At 45.8% G+C, this 19887-nt stretch overlaps 1 protein-coding gene across 3 annotated transcripts in view; it reads right to left on the bottom strand.

The window, feature by feature from the left end:
• LOC130291318 (5-aminolevulinate synthase, erythroid-specific, mitochondrial-like) overlaps nt 1-16211 on the bottom strand; it is a 29271-nt gene extending 13060 nt beyond the window's left edge. The window contains exons 1-2 of one of the 3 annotated variants that reach the window (XM_056539963.1): nt 16101-16211; nt 112-307 (exon numbers count right to left, since the gene is read on the bottom strand). In XM_056539963.1, coding sequence (XP_056395938.1) covers nt 112-289 — 178 coding nt within the window. In that variant the 5' untranslated portion in view covers nt 290-307; nt 16101-16211. Of the gene's footprint in view, nt 1-111; nt 308-5639; nt 5769-14295; nt 14427-16100 lie in introns of those variants that run through there. The other 2 variants (XM_056539965.1, XM_056539964.1) reach the window with 2 other exon arrangements.
• Between the last annotated feature and the right edge of the window lie 3676 nt (nt 16212-19887).

Below are 19887 nucleotides of genomic sequence, written 5' to 3'. Positions count from 1 at the left end.
TAAAATAGTACAAGAGGACCACTTCAGCAGACTTGAGGGGTGCTGGCTAATCTTTACATTACAAAAGACAGAGTAGGTCAGAATGTATGTGCCAAGAATGATAAGCTTTACCTCCTGGTGTCAGTGTGGTGTCCTTGACCTTCTGCTGGTTACTGACAGACGTAGACCAGGTGCGGGTCACCATGACTGGACAGCGATCTGCACTGCGCAGGATCATTGGTGAAGTGACACGCAGGAACACCGAAGGGTCCCGGGTGTAGAAGGGACAGAGTTTGATGAGAGAAGCCATGTTCACACGTTACGGTGTCTGAAATGAGAAGCAGTAACAACACTGGATATTACGACGAGTCCTTCAGTCATCTGTACGTGTCGTGTGGAGCCTTGAGTAACAGTTTGGAGGTTTTCGTAATTCCAACCATTGACAAAACACAAACAGTAGTAAAGGAAATGTCTCCATTGCCCCATATCAGCTTGTGCTTACACATTATAAAGGTGAAAGGGGTTATCCCGAGATTAACACCAGTCCATGAGATAAGTGATAACTAGCAGAATGGTGGGGGTCCAATTGCTTGGACCCTGCTTATCACTAGGACAGAGCAGCAGGGTGCGCTCCATTATCTTCAGAAGCCCCATAGAGATTAGATGGAGCTGAGGCTGAGCATGTGCCCTGCCTCTCTATTTAGTAGGGGTACAAGGGACCTCCATTCTATTGATTAGTGGGGTCTCAGTTGGATCAGCTAGCTATCCCCTGTCCTGTGGAAAGGATACACCTTTTAATCTTAAGATAACCCCTCATACAGTAAAGTTATAGAACGAGAGAGATAAACTAGAATGATGGAACGGATAGGTATTGTCAATGCTCCAAGCAAAACGGCTATCCTGTATAATGCTTAGTGCAGGGCCTAAGGGGTTGGAACATGACACAGGGATGCTGATTTTGTCATGTACCACCCTCTCATGCCCTGCATGGGGCATAACACAGGACATAGTTTTGCTTTACGATTTTTTAAAGGGTATGCGCAATTCAAAAGGGTTATCCCCTAGCCACAGGATGTGGGATAACAAGCTAATCAGTGGGGGTTCAACTACTAAGACCTCTACCATTCACAATAATGGAAGAAAATTCTCTTCAGAATGGAGCTAAACAATGTTCTTAAAATGGTACTCCGGTGGAAGACAATTTTTTTTTTTCATATCAAATAGTTCCAAAAAGTTTAACAGATTTGTTAATTACTTCTATTCAAAAATCTTTACCCTTCCAGTACTTACCAGCTGCTGTATGCTTCAGAGGAAGTTCTTTAGTTTTTGAATATCTTTTCTGTTTGACCACAGTGCTCTCTGATGACACAGGATTAAGAGCAGGATTAAATCCCCATAGCAAACCTCTTCTGCTCTGGACAGTTCCTGACATGGACAGAGGTGTCAGCAGAGAGCACTGTGGTCAGACAGAAAGGAAATTCAAAAAGAAAAGAACTTCCTCTTTAGTGAACAGCAGCTGATAAGTACTGGAAGGGTTAAGATTTTTTTAAATAGAAGTCATTTACAAATCTCACATGAACTAGAAACAGAGTCCGGCACTGCTTATGTGGAAGACGGCTTGAACTGGAGTGTGGGTGTGGGAATTAAGCAGCCATGTGGGGGTGCTCAGTCCAAATTGCTTAGGCTACAGTGAAACCAGCCAATGTAGAAATAAAGACGGCACTCACCCAGGTAGGTACTGCTAACAACTGTACTTTATTCCATCAGGAAATCAAGCGGGGATGTGCAGTGTCAGGCAGGTGTCGAGACAGGGGCGCAGGAGCCCACAGCGTGATGGCAACAGCTGTGTCGTGCCATGAATGGTCTGACGAAGTGCGGAAGCGCGAGACAGCTGTTGCCATCACGCTGTGGGCTCCAGCGCCCCTGTCTCGACACCTGCCTGACACTGCACCTCCCCGCTTGATTTCCTGATGGAATAAAGTACAGTTGTTAGCAGTACCTACCTGGGTGAGTGTCGTCTTTATTTCTACATTGGCTAATTTACAAATCTGTTTAGCTTTTTGGAACTAGTTGATATGAATTTTTTTTCCTCTGGAGTACCCCTTTAAGAGAATTAATGGAGTAGTGGCTGGACATGTGGGTTGTGCTCCATTCTCTTAGGGCAAGATTTTCCTCTGTTATTGTGATAGGTGGGGGTCTCAGAGGCTTGACCGACACCTGTCAGCTATTTGAGTCCAGAATACCCCTTTAAGTCCTATCAAGATAGTGTCCTTTGGCAGCAGCTTACCAGGATTGTACATGGTGGCATCCAGCATCAATCAAATTGTTCCCCATCATCTGAAGAGAGCAGGGACAACCTCATATACATTATTGGGAAATCCTGTGATATTGTCAGGTTTCACCAAGTTTTAAGTAATGTGTATGGGTACATTAAAGGGGCATTTTAAAAGATTTATTCAAGGAGGATGTTTGTAATTTACCAAATGTGTATCCAACTATATCTAAAAGTATTTTCTCCACCTACCACCCTGGATCCCACGATCCGCATTCATCATTGTTGGCTTCCATTCAGTATGTCAACAATCTGCATGTTAAAATGTCTTCTCTTTACTAGTCATGTTTCACTAGCTCAGTGGCCAGGGACTATCTCAGAGACAGCGGCAGCAGTTTTCACTGGGACATTGCGGGTGTCCATAAGAGATAACGCCAATAGACTGTGTTATCTGGGGCACTACCAAGTTACACCCAGCAGATCATGGGCCAGATCACAGGCTGTTCCGTACATGAAGATTCAGGATCAGACGAGAATATATGTATATATTGAGATCATGAAGTGCAGGATTTAATATTAAAAACCAAACACGAATTTCCTCCTAAGATAACAGACTCCATTGGTCGGGTTATCAACTCTGGACAAACCAGAGCATACCCCAAGGCGAAATGGGTTTGGAGACCTATAGTATTCTATATATCTTTCATTTTATTTTCTATTACTGCACTATGAGAGGTAAAAGCAGTGGTTCTTAACCCCAGGGGTCCGGGGAGTCAGTCTCGCGGGTGCGGCGGAGGTCAAGACACACACCAGGCCCGTCTCCAGGCCCGTCGCAACAGGACAGGCAAACCAAGCAATTGCTTGGGGCCCCGAGCAGAGCCAGTGTTTGCCTGTCCTGTAGCGACGGGGCAATTCCCCACATCACTATTAACTCCCTGCGGCCCTGCATTAAGTTTAAAAACGCAGGGGCTGCCGGGAGATAGCGCACGCCGGGATGTCACTGACATCCCGTGTGTGCGCCCATAGAAACGAAGGCGCCGAGGACCGGAGGATCGAGAAGGAGGAAGACGCGCTAGCCAGCTTGTTAAGTGATCAGCAGCACATCATCTGCGGTGCTCCCACCACCACTCCCGGGACCTACTGCTGTAGCTGGAGTGGTGGTCGGAGCACTGAAGTGGGCAGTACACAGGCATACAGCCTCCAGCCATACACTGTATATGGCTGGAGGCTGGATGTCTGTGGGGGAACACTGCCTGCCTAATGTGGGGGAACACTGCATGCCAAATGTGGGGGAACACTGCCTACCTAATGTGGGGGAACACTGCCTGCCTAATGTGGGGGAACACTTCCTGCCTAATGTGGGGGAACACTGCCTGCCTAATGTGGGGGAACACTGCCTGCCTAATGTGGGGGAACACTGCCTGCCTAATGTGGGGGAACACTTCCTGCCTAATGTGGGGGAACACTGCCTGCCTAATGTGGGGGAACACTGCCTGTGCCTAATGTGTGGGGGAACACTGCCTGCGCCTAATGTGTGGGGGAACACTGCCTGCTCCTAATGTGTGAGGGAACACTGCCTGCTCCTAATGTGTGAGGGAACACTGCCTGCGCCTAATGTGTGGGGGAACACTGCCTGCGCCTAATGTGTGAGGGAACAATGCCTGTGCCTAATGTGTGGGGGAACACTGCCTGCGCCTAATGTGTGAGGGAACACTGCCTGCTCCTAATGTGTGGGGGAACACTGCCTGCTCCTAATGTGTGAGGGAACACTGCCTGCGCCTAATGTGTGGGGGAACACTGCCTGCGCCTAATGTGTGAGGGAACACTGCCTGCGCCTAATGTGTGAGGGAACACTGCCTGCGCCTAATGTGTGAGGGAACACTGCCTGTGCCTAATGTGTGGGGGAACACTGCCTGCGCATGTATAAATATATACTTAAATATATACCTCCTATGTTTTGAATTTGAAAAAATCATATTTTATTTTTCCAATTAAGAAGGGTTCAGTGAATGCGCATATGAAACTGGTGGGGTTCAGTACCTCCAACAAGGTTAAGAACCACTGGGTTAAATGGGTGAGAGAGGGACTTGAAAACAGCTTGAAAACAGGTGATATTTAGTCTGAGAAAGCTGATGGCCTATCCTGCGAATAGACCATCTATATTAGATTTAGATTTCCCGCAGCCCTACTGATCAGCGGTTTGAATGTACTCGTGCCATTTAAGTAAACTGGGCAACGTTGCATTGTCAAGGGTGCAATGACAAGGGTGCGTGGGTATAAATATTGAAGAGACTGCAGTGGGGACACAAGTGCCGTGAAACCCTTAGATCAAGCCGGCGGCACTAGGACCGCACGGACTGCATTGCCATTCCCATAGATGGCAATGCATTTCTGAGCAAATCTCCCAAAAGACCCACTCAGAAATGCATTGCTGCCCATGGGGACGGCAATGCAGTCCGCGTGGTCCTAATGCCGCCAGCTCGATCTCTGGCAGAAATTCTGCCCAGAGATTCCGCAGTGTGAACCCAGCCTTAGGGTCTATTCACACAGCAGAATTCCACCTCAAATTAAAGCCCATAGACTTCTATGGGATTCCGCACTCCCATTCATACTTCTGAATTTCCGCTTGCGGAAATTCAGAAGTGTGAATGGGAGTGCGGAATCCCATAGAAGTCTATGGGCTTTAATTTGAGGTGGAAATTCTGCCATGTGACTAGACCCTTAATCCGTTGAACAGTGATGGTGTCTGGGGACGGATCCCTGTCGATCTAACATTGATGGCCTATTCAGACATTGGCAACTCCTGACGAAGAGTTGAAGAATGGTAGTGGGGTGCACTCACAGACCCCCCAGGTAGTCCCAGTTAGGTAAAGTACATTGTTATTATTTTTCACTGGCACGATAGCGTGCTGCATGGTGGTTATTAGAGATGAGCGAACTTACAGTAAATTCGATTTGTCACGAACTTCTCAGCTTGGCAGTTGATGACTTATCCTGCGTAAATTAGTTCAGCTTTCCGGTGCTCCGGTGGGCTGGAAAAGGTGGATACAGTCCTAGGAAAGAGTCTCCTAGGACTGTATCCACCTTTTCCAGCTCACGGGAGCACCTGAAAGCTGAACTAATTTATGCAGGAAAAGTCATCAACTGCCGAGAAGTTCGTGACGAATCGAATTTACTGTAAGTTCGCTCATCTCTAGTGGTTATATGTCACACTTTCTGGATTGGTATCCTGTGTAGGGGATTATTCTTTGAGGGTGCTCCCCATCTTTGTTTTCGCTTTTGGGGTTGGTGTATTTTAAGGGTGGGTTATTTTATTTGTGAGGCCTACTCTTGTTAGTATGTAATCATTTTTAGAGATTTCAGTGTTTTGTATCCATATATAATATACCATTTTTGGTTGTCAGTTGTTTGTAGGTTTTACAAGGGTTCAATACACATGCAGCATCGCCAGAGGAGAGATGAGGCAACATATAGGGGGATTTATCAAAACCTGTCCAGAGGAAAAGTTGCCGAGTTGCCCATAGCAACCAATCAGATCACTTCTTTCATTTTTTTGAAAAGGCCTCTGAGAAATGAAAGAAACAATCTGATTGGTTGCTATGGGCAACTGGGCAACTTTTCTTCTGGACAGATTTTGATAAATCTCCCCCATAGAGCCTATCCAAATCTAAGGACTTTCTGTGGAATTCCGCTGTTGGGTCGTCCAGAAAGGCTCTTTATAGCAGATTTTTGCCCTATCTAATAGATATGGGGGCAGCAGGCCCCTAATTGCTGATGTGATGTCCGAGTACGGGATGTAATCCTGTACTACACTTAGGCCCTGTCAGGTTGAGTCCCTCTGTGTTCTAGGGGCTCTCCTGCAGTGTCTCCCCCATAGTAATATATATTATGTATAGTGTTATGTGTGTTATATATAAAGGATGTTTAAGGACCTTTGAGTTAGTCACATGATGTGTTTGTTACCCAGAGAGCACCAGCATAACCAGGTGACCTGCAGCTTGACCTATGGGCTTCTGGCTCAGCTCCCCTATATAAGAGGGGCAGCTATTACAATCTGTCGCTTTGCTTCTGCCACACCTCTTGATCCTGAGGCACAGTAAAGATCAGATGTCTCAGAGCCAGTGTCCATCACACCTGGAGGCCTCAAGTCTACCTACTGCCACATGCCAGTAAGTCAAGTCATCTCTGTCTGCTGTCACTACCTACAGTCAAGTCCAGGGGCGGACATATCGCCTGTGCAGCCGGTTCAGCTGCACAGGGGCCCAGCGTGGGAGGGGGCCCGGCCCGCCCTCACACGCTGGGCCGGTCCTACCATCGGACCCAGTGCACAGGGCCGCCATCAGGGGGTAAACCCATACACTTGTATGGGGCCCGGAGCTTCAGGGAGGCCCGGACGTCCCTGTACTTTTTTTTTCCCGGCTAGTCAGTGAGTGACTGCGACTGTCACTCACTGACTCCTGGCTGGGTACCCGTCAGAACTATGACCGGGCCTCATAGTCTGGGGGGCCCGCAGGACTATGAGGCCCGCTCTTTCTAGGGCGCGGGCCCCTTAAGAAGTACGGCAGGGCCGGACAGGCCAGGGGCTGATGGGAGTCGACGTGCCCCGCGCAGGCACGCACGTCTACTCCAGTCACCTGACCTGTCCCGGCGCGATCTCCAGTCCAGCAGCCTCCCGACGGATCCTCCCCGTGCAGTGACACTCTGACAGGAGCAGCAGATGCACCGAACCCCGGCAGAGTAAGTGAACGGGGTGTGTGTGTGTGTGTGTGTGTGGGGGGGGGGGGGGTTGGATGGGGGCTATGTTGTTTGCAGACTACAATGGTGATGAGAGGTGCAGGGGAACTGGTGCTTGGGGTGTTATAGGGGTGATGAGAGGTGCAGGGGGTGTTATGGGGGGATGAGAGGTGCAGGGGGTGTTATGGGGGGATGAAAGGTGCATGGGGAGGTTATGGGGGTGATGAGAGGTGCAGGGGGTTATGGGGGGTAATGAGAGGTGCAGGGGGTGTTATGGGGATAATGAGAGGTGCAGGGGGGTGTTATGGGGGGGGATGAGAGGTGCAGGGGGTGTTATGGGGGGATGAAAGGTGCATGGGGAGGTTATGGGGGTGATGAGAGGTGCAGGGGGGTTATGGGGGTGATGAGAGATGCAGGGGGGGTTATGGGGGTAATGAGAGGTGCAGGGGGTGTTATGGGGGGGATGAGAGGTGCAGGGGGTGTTATGGGGGGATGAAAGGTGCATGGGGAGGTTATGGGGGTGATGAGAGGTGCAGGGGGGTTATGGGGGTGATGAGAGATGCAGGGGGGGTTATGGGGGTGATGAGAGATGCAGGGGGTGTTATGGGAGTGATGAGAGATGCAGGGGGTGTTATGGGGGTGATGAGGGGGGGGGGTGTTATGGGCTGATGAGAGGTGCAGGGGGGTTATGGGGGTGATAAGAGGTGCAGGAGGGTGTTATGGGGGTGAAGAGAGGTGCAGGGGGTTGTTATGGGGGTGGTGAGATATGCAGGGGGCATTATAATAGTGATGAGGAGAGGTGCGGGGGTTATAATAGTGATGAGGAGAGGTGCGGGGGTTATAGTAGTGATGAGGAGAGGTGTGTTGGGGGGGGGTTATAGTAGTGATGAGGAGAGGTGTGTGGGGGGGTTATAGTAGTGATGAGGAGAGGTGCGGGGGTTATAGTAGTGATGAGGAGAGGTGTGGGGGGGGGTTATAGTAGTGATGAGAGGTGCCTGGGGGGGGGGTTATAGTAGTGATGAGGAGAGGTGTGGGGGGGTTATAGTAATGATGAGGAGAGGTGCGGGGGTGGTTATAGTAGTGTTGAGGAGAGGTTTGGCAGGGGTTATGGGGGTGATGAGGAATGATGAGGACACAGAGGATAAGAGGTATTATATTTAGTGGGTATAGTGTGTGGCAGGATTATATTTAGTGGGTACAGTGTATAGCAGTATTATATTCAGGGTACAGTGTGTGGCAGGATTATATTTAGTGGGTACAGTGTATAGCAGTATTATACTCAGGTTACAGTGTATAGCATTATTATATTCAGGGTACGGTGTGTGGCAGGATTATATTTAGTGGGCACAGTGTGTAGCAGTATTATATTCAGGGTACAGTGTATAGTATTATTATATTCAGGGTACAGTGTATAGCAGTATTATATTCGGAGTACAGTGTGTGGCAGTATTATATTCAGGTTACAGTGTATAGCAGTATTATATTTAGTGGGTACAGTGTACAGCAGTATTGTATTCAGGTTACAGTGTCTGGCAATATTATATTTAGGGTACAGTGTGGGGCAGTATTTTATTTAGGGTACAGTGTGTGACAGTATTTTATTTAGGGTACTGTGTGGGGCAGTATTATATTTAGTGGGTACAGTGAATAGCAGTATTATATTTAGTGGGTACAGTGTATGGCAGTATGCTATTCATGGTACAGTGTGTGGCAGGATTATATTCAGGGTACAGTGTGTGGCAGGATTATATTTAGTGGGTACAGTGTATAGCAGTATTATATTCAGGGTACAGTGTGGGGCAGTATTTTATTTAGGTTACACTTTCTGGCAAGGTTATAATGATTATTGTCTTCATGCAGAGGATGAGGATCTGCTGACAGTGAGGAGCCAATGATGTCTGGATGTCAGACTCTGCAGAGAAGATGGAGCTGGGGGAAGACCTGGTCTCTGGACGAGATGAAGAAGAAAAGAAGACGTCACTCAGGTCACTGACATCATTGTGTGTTCTTATGACTGTCCCATCAGAGCTGTAGTCACTTGTAAGTTCTGCAGTGATGATGGGTAAAACTGTGTCCAATCTGTGTCTCTTCAGCTGTTACAAAACTACAACTCCCATTGCCTGATGCTCTCCAGACATGATGGGAGTTTTAGCTTTCCAACAGCTGGAGAACCACTTCAACCGAGGTGATCGGTGGGGGTCTCAGGCCTTGAGTTGTGTAAGGGGCCCCGAAATTTCTGATGGCAGCCCTGCCAGTGCACATATGACAGGGAAACCAGTCTTGCCCAGTCACTAAACTGCTACTTACATCTGCCCATGGGGACTTCCTGGCTGAGGTGCGTGCAGTGAGTGACGTCATCGCAAGCACCTGGACGCTGACGTCCAGCGCAGAGCGTGCGATGATGTCACTTATAGCGCACACCTCTGCCAGGAAGTCCCCATGGGCAAATGTAAGTAGTGCAGGCCAAGTAAGAGTGTGTGGGTGAGTGAGAGTGTGTGTGTGTGTGTTTGTTTGTTTGTTGGGGTTATGCTACGCTACCTTATGTGGGGAATCTATGCTACCTAATGTGGGGAATATATGCTATGCTACCTAATGTGGGGAATCTATGCTACCTAATGTGGGGAATATATGCTATGCTACCTAATGTGGGGAATCTATGCTACCTAATGTGGGGAATATATGCTATGCTACCTAATGTGGGGAATCTTTGCTACACTACCTAATGTGGGGAATATATGCTACGCTACCTAATGTGGGGAATCTATGCCATGCTACCTAATGTGGGGAATATATGCTATGCTACGCTACCTAATGTGGGGCTACGCTACCTAATGTAGGGAATCTATGCTACGCTACCTAATGTGGGGAATATATGCTGCGCTACCTAATGTGGGGAATATATGCTACGCTACCTAATGTGGGGAAATTATGCTATGTTACCTAATGCGGGGAAACTATGCAATGCTACCTAATGTGGGGAATATATGCTACCTAATGTGGGGAATCTATGCTACCTAATGTGGGGGAACTGCTGCCTATCTAATGCAGATTAATGTGAGTTGCAGTGCAATTTTATGGCATATTACTTTTTTTTTTGGGGGGGGCCCAGGCACATTCTTTGCACAGGGGCCCTCTGTTGTCTGTGTCCGCCCCTGGTCAAGTCTATTATAGTCAGCGTGGCTGAACTAAAGTCTATCAAAGTCACTACAAGTCCCAGCAAGCTGCGAGGTCCTTCTTTGTTACTGGCCACCGTTCTGGGATCCTGGCCTAGCTGTAACTATTACCATCTGTCTACCTCAGTAAAGCTACCCTTAACCCTTACCTGGTCTTGGACTATTATTTCCCTGCCTAACCTTGGGATAGCGGTGCTACCGTTCGTGTGGTTACCGGGAAAACCATGCCCTGGCGTCACGAACATTCAGGGGTTAATAACATCTGCCCCTGGGCTACAACCTCTGCCCCATACACCTCACCTTCACACCACACTGATTTTTTTTTTTAATTTATTCTGAATTTTAAATGGGGTTTGCTGAAGTTTTGGTAATGGAGATGTGCACATACATGTCAGCGGGCAATGACTGGTGAATGACTGTACTGAGCTGTGATCTGGAGGGTGCAGTTCTGTCCGGTACCTTGCTCAAGAGGTATGTGGCCACAACTTACTTCCAGTTGTAATGACGCAAGAGACTTTTCCCCACTTGAAAAGTGATCTTAGAGCTCAACGGTGCAAGAACCCGTCCAGCCATTACCGAGCATCTCTACTCACAGCTAAAAGCCTCATAGGAGTCGTCCACTTAGCTGGTGCTTAGTTACATCTTTTTTTCGGAAAGCTGGGTGATAATTAATATTGCCCACCTTTTCATCTCTTGCACAACTTGTCACCCAGCTTTACTAAGGCCCTGAACGGCTGACCTGCACTTTGGAGAAATATATTCCCTGTTGTAGGATTGTTTGCTTTACTTGCAAGGAAGAAATGCACAGTAAAGTAAAGTGTAGGTCAAGTAGGGTTGACACCAAAAAAAATACCGGCCATGTAAATTTGCATAAATAATTATGTATGTATGACATATACGGGGAAATTTTGTCCTATTCTGACCCTTATAACTTTTTTTTATTTCTCCTTATACGCCTGTATGAGGGCTAATTTTTTGTGCCCCGATCTGTATTTTTTAACAGTACCATTTTTGTTTTGATGGGACTTTTTGATCGCTTTTTTTTAAATTAAATTCGGCAGTTGCAGTTAGTGACTGACTACAACTCCCAGCATGCCCTGATACAGCCTGTGGCTCAGCAGCTGCCCCAAAGGAAAACTGCATGTTGGACTATATAGTAGTATATAGTATAGGTCAGTGTTTCCCAACCAGCTGTTGCAAAACTACGACTCCCAGCATGCCCGGACAGCCGTTGGCTGTCCGGGCATGCTGGGAGTTGTAGTTTTGCAACAGCTGGAGGCACTCTGGTTAGGAAACACTGGTTTAGTATATAGTGCAACATTCCGGGAGTTGGAAGATTGGTTGGATAAATACCGGCCATTGCATTGCTGGTATTCTTCATATAAAAATACCGGCAGGGTAGCCAAAATACCGGCCGTACCGGTAAAATACCGGCCAGGTGGCAACCCTACGGTCAAGCTCACCCCGCTCTTGAGTTTCACTAACTCTGGCACGGATTCTATGTCCCCGATCCCGGACACCAGTAGACCTCCAATACAAACCACGACTGGATCCAGCATGTGTAGTTGTTAAAATCTTCTCAGTTTATTTAAGCTATCCATAGCAGCCGGAACACCGATGTGTTTCTGGCACTTAGGCACCCTTAATCATGGCAGCCATGATTAAAGGTGCCGAGGCACCAAAAACCCGTCGGTGATCTGGCTGCTGTGCAATTTTCTTGGTAATACATGGGCAGCTTAAAGGGGTACTCCACTGAAAAATATATATTTTTTTAAATCAACAGATGCCAGAAAGTTAAACAGATTTGTAAATTACTTCTATTAAAAAATCTTAATCCTTCCAGTACTTATCAGCTGCTGCATGATCCACAGGCAGTTCTTTTCTTTTTGAATTATGCTTTCTGTCTGACCACAGTGCTCTCTGCTGACACCTCTGTCCATGTCAGGAACTGTCCAGAGCAGGAGAGGTTTGGGGGATTTGCTCATACTCTGGACAGTTCCTAAAATGGACAGAGGTGTCAGCAGAGAGCGCTGTGGTCAGACAGAAAGAAAATTCAAAAAGAAAATAAATTCCTGAGGAACATATAGCAGCTGATAAGTACTGGAAGGATTAAGATTTTTTAATAAAAGTAATTGACAAATCTGTTAACTTTCTCTGGTACCAGTTGATTGAAAAAAAAGAAATGATGTTCTGCAGAGTATCCCTGAGATGTTTTCAACTGCACATGTTGGATCCAGTTGTGGTTTGTTCTGGACAGTTCTGGCAAACTACAATATGCCTGTCCAGAGCAGAAGCAAATCCCCATAGCAAACCTCTCCTGCTCTGGACAGTTCCTGACATGGACAGAGGTGTCAGCAAAGAGCACTGTGGTCAGACTGAAAAGAAATAAAAAAAAAAAAGAAAATAACTTTCTCTGTACTAAACAGCAGCTGATAAGTACTGGAAGGATTAAGATTTTTTAATAGAAGTAATTTACAAATCTGTTTAACTTTCTGGCACCAGTTGATTTAAAATAAATTATTTTCCACCGGAGTACCCCTTTTATGGCACCAAAGCATTTGCTACCTCTGCACCCTCTATAGCCACATCCATAGAATTTCTATATTGGTTTGCCATTACTACTTGTGTTATAATGGGGAAGGCCTGGACTCTGAGTAAAACTTGTATCTGGTCAGGTCTGATTTTACATTTTTCCTCAGAAAAGCGTCTTTATCAGGAGAGGAGGTAAGTGTGATAACAGGCGCCCTGCTCAGGAGGAGATACAGAAGAGGCACAAACTCTGCTGATGTCAGCAACAACGCAAGTTCTCGATGACGGTGACATCAACACCACCCAGGAGATAACAATGGGCAATGCCGTCTGGTCTGATCCACCCATATACATATTTCTATATGCAAAAAAAAAAAACAAAGGACCCCAGTACCGGACAGAGGCATACTAGGGGGGGTGCAGAGGAAGCAGTCGCAACAGGGCCCTGGTGCCTAAGGGGGCCCCAAGGGACATCTTCCCCATAAGAGACCAGTATTATAATTGGCACATGGGGCCCTGTTGCAGATTTTGGGGCTCAGAAGCTACAAGTTACACCTCTGGTACTAGGACATGATGGTCTGTGGATGGATTTTGTTAATATGGGCGCATTTTACTGTCTGTATTAACACCTGAAGATTCTGCAGTCCCACTGAACTGAACTGACATCACTATGGGGGAGATTTATCAAAACCTGTGCACAGGAAACGTTGACCACTTGCCCATAGCAACCAATCAGATCTCTTCTTTTATTTTGAAAAAGGCCTCTAAAAAAATAAAAGAGGCGATCTGATTGGTTGCTATGGGCGACTGGTCAGCTTTTCTTTTGCACAGGTTTTGATAAATCTCCAACTATAGGTTTAGGACACGTTCACACGTACAGGATCTGCTGCATATTTTTACTGCATATTTTCTGCGGCTGATTTGAAGTGAATGGGTCAAAATATGCAGCAGATCCTGTATGTGTGAACGTACCCTTATAGTGTAATCTCTTCTCTTCCGGGTCTAAATTGTGGCCATTTTATGTCTCTCTAAAATTGACCTTTTGGCTTCTCTTGAGGTTTGATTGCTATAAATCCCAGTATCACATGCCTTTTCCCTTCTTCTAGGGGTCCTGGATGCTGAGATATGGGACCTCGTTTGCTTAAAGTACCCACTAGGAGGCCTTGGCGCCAAGGAGAGGGATCCACAAGGATCACTAAAAAGGTGGATGTGCAAGGCAACAATTTAGGCTAAGTTCACACTGCTGTTATGCTCCATCCCAGTCTTTTTTTTTTTTTTTTTTTGCGCCCCAAATGGACCCAGAACAGCTCAGAGCACAATTGACACCACCGGGTCCAGACGGATCCTATTGACTTGAATAACGGCCGTTGGTGATCCGGTATTTTACCGGAGCTGAGTGGGAAAAAAAGGACATGCAGTATTTTTTTCTCCAGTCAACTCTCTTGGTCTGACAGACTTGCCGACAGACCTCCCTTTACCAGAGCACAACGGCAGTGTGAACACGCTCTATCCGTCACCAGACTTGTTATGAAAAATAATACAAATCTTTATTTGGTGTACGCATTTCGAGAAGTGAAGTCCTCTCTTCATCAGGTCCTTTACACATACCGTTTTTCCAGTGAACGTCAAAGATCCCTCTCCTTGGCTCCTAGTATTATACGGCTCCTTCCTTGGCTCCTAGTATTGGATGGAAACTGCTCCCGTCCAAAAGAGTTATACTACAGACGTGTATACTGATGTACCCAACAACATAACAGGTGCACCTATCTTTCGTCATTTACTTCTATATGTAATCATGTGGCACAGGTAACTCCTTGTGAGGAAAGACAACATATATTAGTCATTGTTCAGCATTTATAATACAGGTTAATACGCTTTTCGATGTCTATTACAGCCCAATAAGGAAGTTGTATATTGCGTGCCGTGAGAAAGAGCCAATACAAAACCTTTAAGCTATGTGCAGACAACATGGTTTGGGCCTTAGTGGCATTACCAGGGCTTTGTTCACATCTGCATTGTGGTTTCCTTTCTTAATAGAAACAATGGGGGAGATTTATCAAAACTTGTTCAGAGAATAAGTTGACCAGTTCCCCATAGCAACCAATCAGATCACTTCTTTCCTTTTTAAGAAGCCCTCTGAAAAATAAAAGAAGCGATCTGATTGGTAGCTATGGGCAACCGCTCAACTTTTCCTATACACAGGTTTTGATAAATCTCCTCCCATAACATGGTGCCAAATCTAACAGCAGTCACCCATGCGCTGGACGGATCCCGCTGACTTATTAAGGGGTCCCATGGGGTGCCATCCTGGTTTTTGTGGTTTTGACAGTAAAAACTCTTTGAGAAGACCACTATACCCAGACCACATTTATTATGCATTCATCAAGACCACCACCCAGAAGACCCCTTTTTTGTACAATTTGGGATGGTCGTCTCAAAGCAGTTTTATGATATGCAGCTATTACTCCCATTAAAGGGGTACTGCAGCCAAAATTAACTTATTCCCTATCCATAGGATAGGGCATAAGTAGCTGATTGGGGGGGTCCGACCACTGGGACCCCCCGTGATCTCTGGAACGGGACACAGCTCTGAGTGAGGAGCACGTGCAGAAGATGGCAAGTGCTTCCTTGATTTCTATGGGAGCTCCTAAGAGACCCGAGTGAAGCACTCGGGCATCATTGGCGCTCCCATAGCCCATAAAAATAAATGGAGTGCATGCTGTTTAGCAGTAGACGACACTCGCGGACCCCCGCGATCAGCTACATATCCCCTTTCCTGTTGGCTGTCCGGGCATGCTGGGAGTTGTAGTTTTGTGACAGCTGGAGGCACCCTGGTTGATTAAAAACCTCACTATGAAATTGAATTATAGTAACATTTTTATTTTCAATTTCTTGCTATTATTTTCCTATCACATTACTGTATTACAGCTAACATCTTAAAATTAGGAAAATATATGAATCAGAACATACATTAATAATGCATTCGGACTATCATAAAAATGAAGATTATAGCAAAAAAAAACACAGATTCCAAGGAGCACATATCTGACTATATATATATATATATATATATATATATATGTATATATATATATATATATATATATCGGATTCAGGAGGGCTCACATCTGCCAAAATAATCATAGATTACAAATGCATTCAGACTATCATAAAAATAACAGGTGGTTAGAAGGAGTAAACCAAAATAGATAAAAGAAAGAAAATAAAAATACAAAATATGTTAAAAATAACATTAATAGTTAATAGAAACATATAAGCCGAACAATAGTAATAGATAATAATAAACAACATCCAGTAAAATGGATGTTATATTTTCTAAAGCTGATCACATTATATTTTAACATCTATAGTATTCATTTGGTTTTGAGAATAAGGGCAATAAAAGTTCTTACCTGTTGCCCTGCACTGAGGACGAACATGAAGTGGTTATCATGACTGGTGCAGATGGTGAGGCTACATGTGAACACACCCGTCACTTCTCATTGGTTCAGGGAGTGTCCCAACTTTAAAGGAGTCAAAAAGTGGAAGATAAACATGTGTAAACAGATGGGCAGTAGGACGATTAATCTGAACAAGAGCTAATCGAAAATTTGGTGCCTTGTTTACATGATGGAATTTTCTAGCGTAATCCGGCAGAAAAATTCAGCTTTGAAATTCCGTTGCAGCAGAGTCCCATTGTTTTCAATGGGATTCTGCTGTAATGTGTGCACGGCAGAATTTCTGCAGCAGATGATTCTACCGTGGAAATTTCGATTATGGTCTCCTCCGAAAGAATGAACTTAATTCTTTTGGCATAATTTCTCGGAAATGCATTTCCATCTATCGCTGACAGAACATGCTATTTGCAGAATGCCCATGTTTTCCACAAAATTTACACTGTGTGAACATGGCCTTAGAGTATGTTCACAAGGCGGAATGTCCATGCGGCTTTCCGCCAGAATATTCTGCACAGATTTTCCGCTGGCAGCAGAGTCCTATTGATTTCAATGGGATTCTGCTGCACTGTGCACACAAAGGGAAATCACGGTTTTGGCATCCAAGAATTGACATGTCTATTCTTTCAGCGTATTCTGCTCAGAAATGCATTGCCGTCTATGAAATAGCTAATTTCTGAGAGGTCCTAGCTCCCACCGGATTATTCAAATGTGCGGAATGTCTACCCAGAAAACATGTGTGAACATGGCCTTAGGGTGTCGATGGGGCCCTCTTTATTTTTTGTGGCCCAAAAAAAAACAAAAAAAACTAATTTACCTTAAAGAGAACCTGTCATGAGATTTTACCATACATAATGCATGGAAACACATTACATATGGTAAAATCTTCCTCCTCAGACAGTTCTGCCAGCAGGAACGGTGAGGATATGGTGTTAAAAAGCCTCCTCCTCTGACCCCGGAAGTAGTCCTCTAGGGGGGGAGCTATCCTCATCTAGTCCGTCTTCTCCGGCTGTAATCAAATCACCTCAGCCATGCCATGGCTCTGTCCGTCTACTTAGAGAGCAGAGCTGTAACGAGGGCTGTCAATCACAGCTGTCAATCATGTGAGAGGGCGTGATTACAGCTGAAGAAGACAGGATTAGGTAAGTATAGCTCTCCACCCAAGGGACTACTTACGGAGCTGGCAGGAGACACTTTTAAACTTTATATCCTCACCATCCCTGCAGGCAAGAAAGTCCCCTGGGGAACATGAAAAAGAAGATCTTATTTTAAAATCTCATGACAAGTTGCCTTAAAATGTTCTTTTTTCACCTATGGCAACCTTGCAGCCAAAATACACAAAAGCAATTCCATCCATAGTAAAACACACATGAAAGCACCCTTAGAGCTCAGCAGGTCTGGAGAGCCATCTACATGTACAACGTTAGTTCAACCCAAAGCTATCTTCCCCAATCCCTGCCACTAAGCTGAATGTTCACATGTTCTCATTGAAGAGAGGAGGGGTAAGCCGCTGCCAGACTCATAATTAGATAGTTAATAAGGTTAAAAAAAGATCAGAGTCCATCAAGTTCAACCCATATCTCTACTGTGTCTCTACTGAGTTGATCCAGAGGAAGGCAAAAAACACTTATGAGGCTGATGCCAATTGCCTTATGCCTCGGTCGGCGATAGGCTGAACAGCAGTGTGGTGTTTTTGGCCCTGGCACCAGGAAGACGGCCAGTGCTGGGGCCAAAAACGTCACACTGCTGTTCAGCCTATCGCCGGCTGAGGCGGGACTTGGCTGCAGCCGGTGATTGGCTGAGTGCAGTATGACTCACTGACCGCCGGCAACCAGGAAGGGGATTGTAGCGGAGGCCGGGCGCTGGGGAGAGGTTTATTAGAGGCACAGGGGGAGCGGCGGCAGGTATGTATCCCTTTTGTTTGTTTTTTTACTGTCGGCAGTCTGAAACAAATTTTTTACATCCCGGTACAACCGTGGAAACTTTTTTTTTTTTTTAAATCAACTGGTGCCAGAAAGTTAAACAGATTTGTAAATCAATATGTAACAATAGAAGAATGTAGCATTCACTCACCGCAACAACGGCATCGATGTTCCTGGCTGGAGGGGATTGCGGGTCGGTGTCTTCAGGACTTCAGGAGCACTCAGAGGCTCTGAGCGCTCCTGAAGTCCTGAAGACACCGACCCGCGATCCCCTCCAGCCGGGAACGTCGATGCCGTTGTTGCGGTGAGTGAATGCTACATTCTTCTATTGTTACATATCGATACTTTATCTAGTCGCATGCACCCCGCAGGTATTACGGAGTAACTGGACCCTGACAACTGCCGCAGACCCCCAATGCTGGTACCACTATTATACAGAGTTGCTCTCCTTCTGTTCTTTTCTCACTATTGTGTGATAGATTTGTAAATCACTTCTATTAAAAAAATCTTAATCCTTCCAGTACTTTTTAGGGGCTATATACTAAAGAGAAATCCAAAAAAGAAATGCATTTCCTGTGATGTCCTGACCACAGGGCTCTCTGCTGACATCTCTGTCCATTTTAGGAACTGTCCTGAGAAGCATATGTTTGCTATGGGGATTTTCTCCAGTTCCTAAAATGGACAGCAGATGTCAGCAGAGAGCACTGTGGTCATGACATCAGAGGAAAAGCATTTCTTTTTTTGGATTTCTCTTTAGTATAAAGCCCCTAAAAAGTACTGGAAGGATTAAGATGTTTTAATTGAAGTGATTTACAAATCTTTCTGGCATCAGTTGATTTAAAAAAAAAAAAAAAAAAAAAAAGTTTTCCACGGTAGTACCCCTTTAAGATCCACACCGATTGCTAGTTATAGCTGGGAGAAGCACGCGGCTGTGCGCTTCAGTACCTGATGCCCCCCTCAACTCTCAACGCTACTGCCCTCGGCACAGGCACACAGGTGCCTAATGGCAAATATAGACCTAGCAGGGGAATTGAAGGCTGAAAGGCACGACACAGGCTTGTGTGGAGGTGAACAGAGGAATCCCCTGTGCTGAAGGTGCAATCCCTAATTGAAGACGAGTAGTTTTGCATGGAAATGCAGACTTGGATGTTGCATGTGGACCTTGAGCTGGGGAAGTGATCACTTCTATTATGCTGGGGCTACTTAGGGGCTGGATAAGGCCAAACCTTGAGGGAGCTGACCAGGTGGGTCTATTATTAGAGGTAAGAACGAATAGAAGTCCTGGTTGACTTGTGAACAGCTTCAGTGCGAATGGCCACCCAGCAAGCTGATAAAGTGGCCTGGAATGTTAGGTCTGTGAGTGCAGCTTAAACAGTGGGGTATAGTCCTTTTGGGTCAGACTTCAATACAGCCACTCTGACTATAACTGACTTGACTAGTGACTTGACTTTGGTAGAGACAGCAGACATAGATGAGTTGACTTACTGACAATGTGGCTGGTGCGCAGGCTTTGTGGCCTCCAGGTGGACTGGACGCAGGATCTGTGATGTCTGTGCTTTGCTGTCCTCAGCAGAAGTGATGGTGTAAGAGACATTGTAATGGCTGCTCCTCTTATAGGTCAAGCTGCAGGTCAGGTGGTCAACTGGTGCTCTCTGGGTAACATAACACATCATGTGAACATAACAGGTGATACCTCCAAAGGTCCTTAAAGGTCCTTTATACTTTATATACCTATACATAAAATTATGCATATATTGCTATATTTACAACACTATACATAACATTATACTTACTTCTATGGGGGAGACGCTGCAGGAGAGCCC

This window comes from Hyla sarda, chromosome 9, assembly GCF_029499605.1.
Source record: "Hyla sarda isolate aHylSar1 chromosome 9, aHylSar1.hap1, whole genome shotgun sequence".
Classification (NCBI taxonomy): domain Eukaryota; kingdom Metazoa; phylum Chordata; class Amphibia; order Anura; family Hylidae; genus Hyla; species Hyla sarda.
The sequence above is the reverse complement of the archived record's forward strand: the minus strand, read 5'-3'. Positions and strand labels throughout refer to the sequence as shown.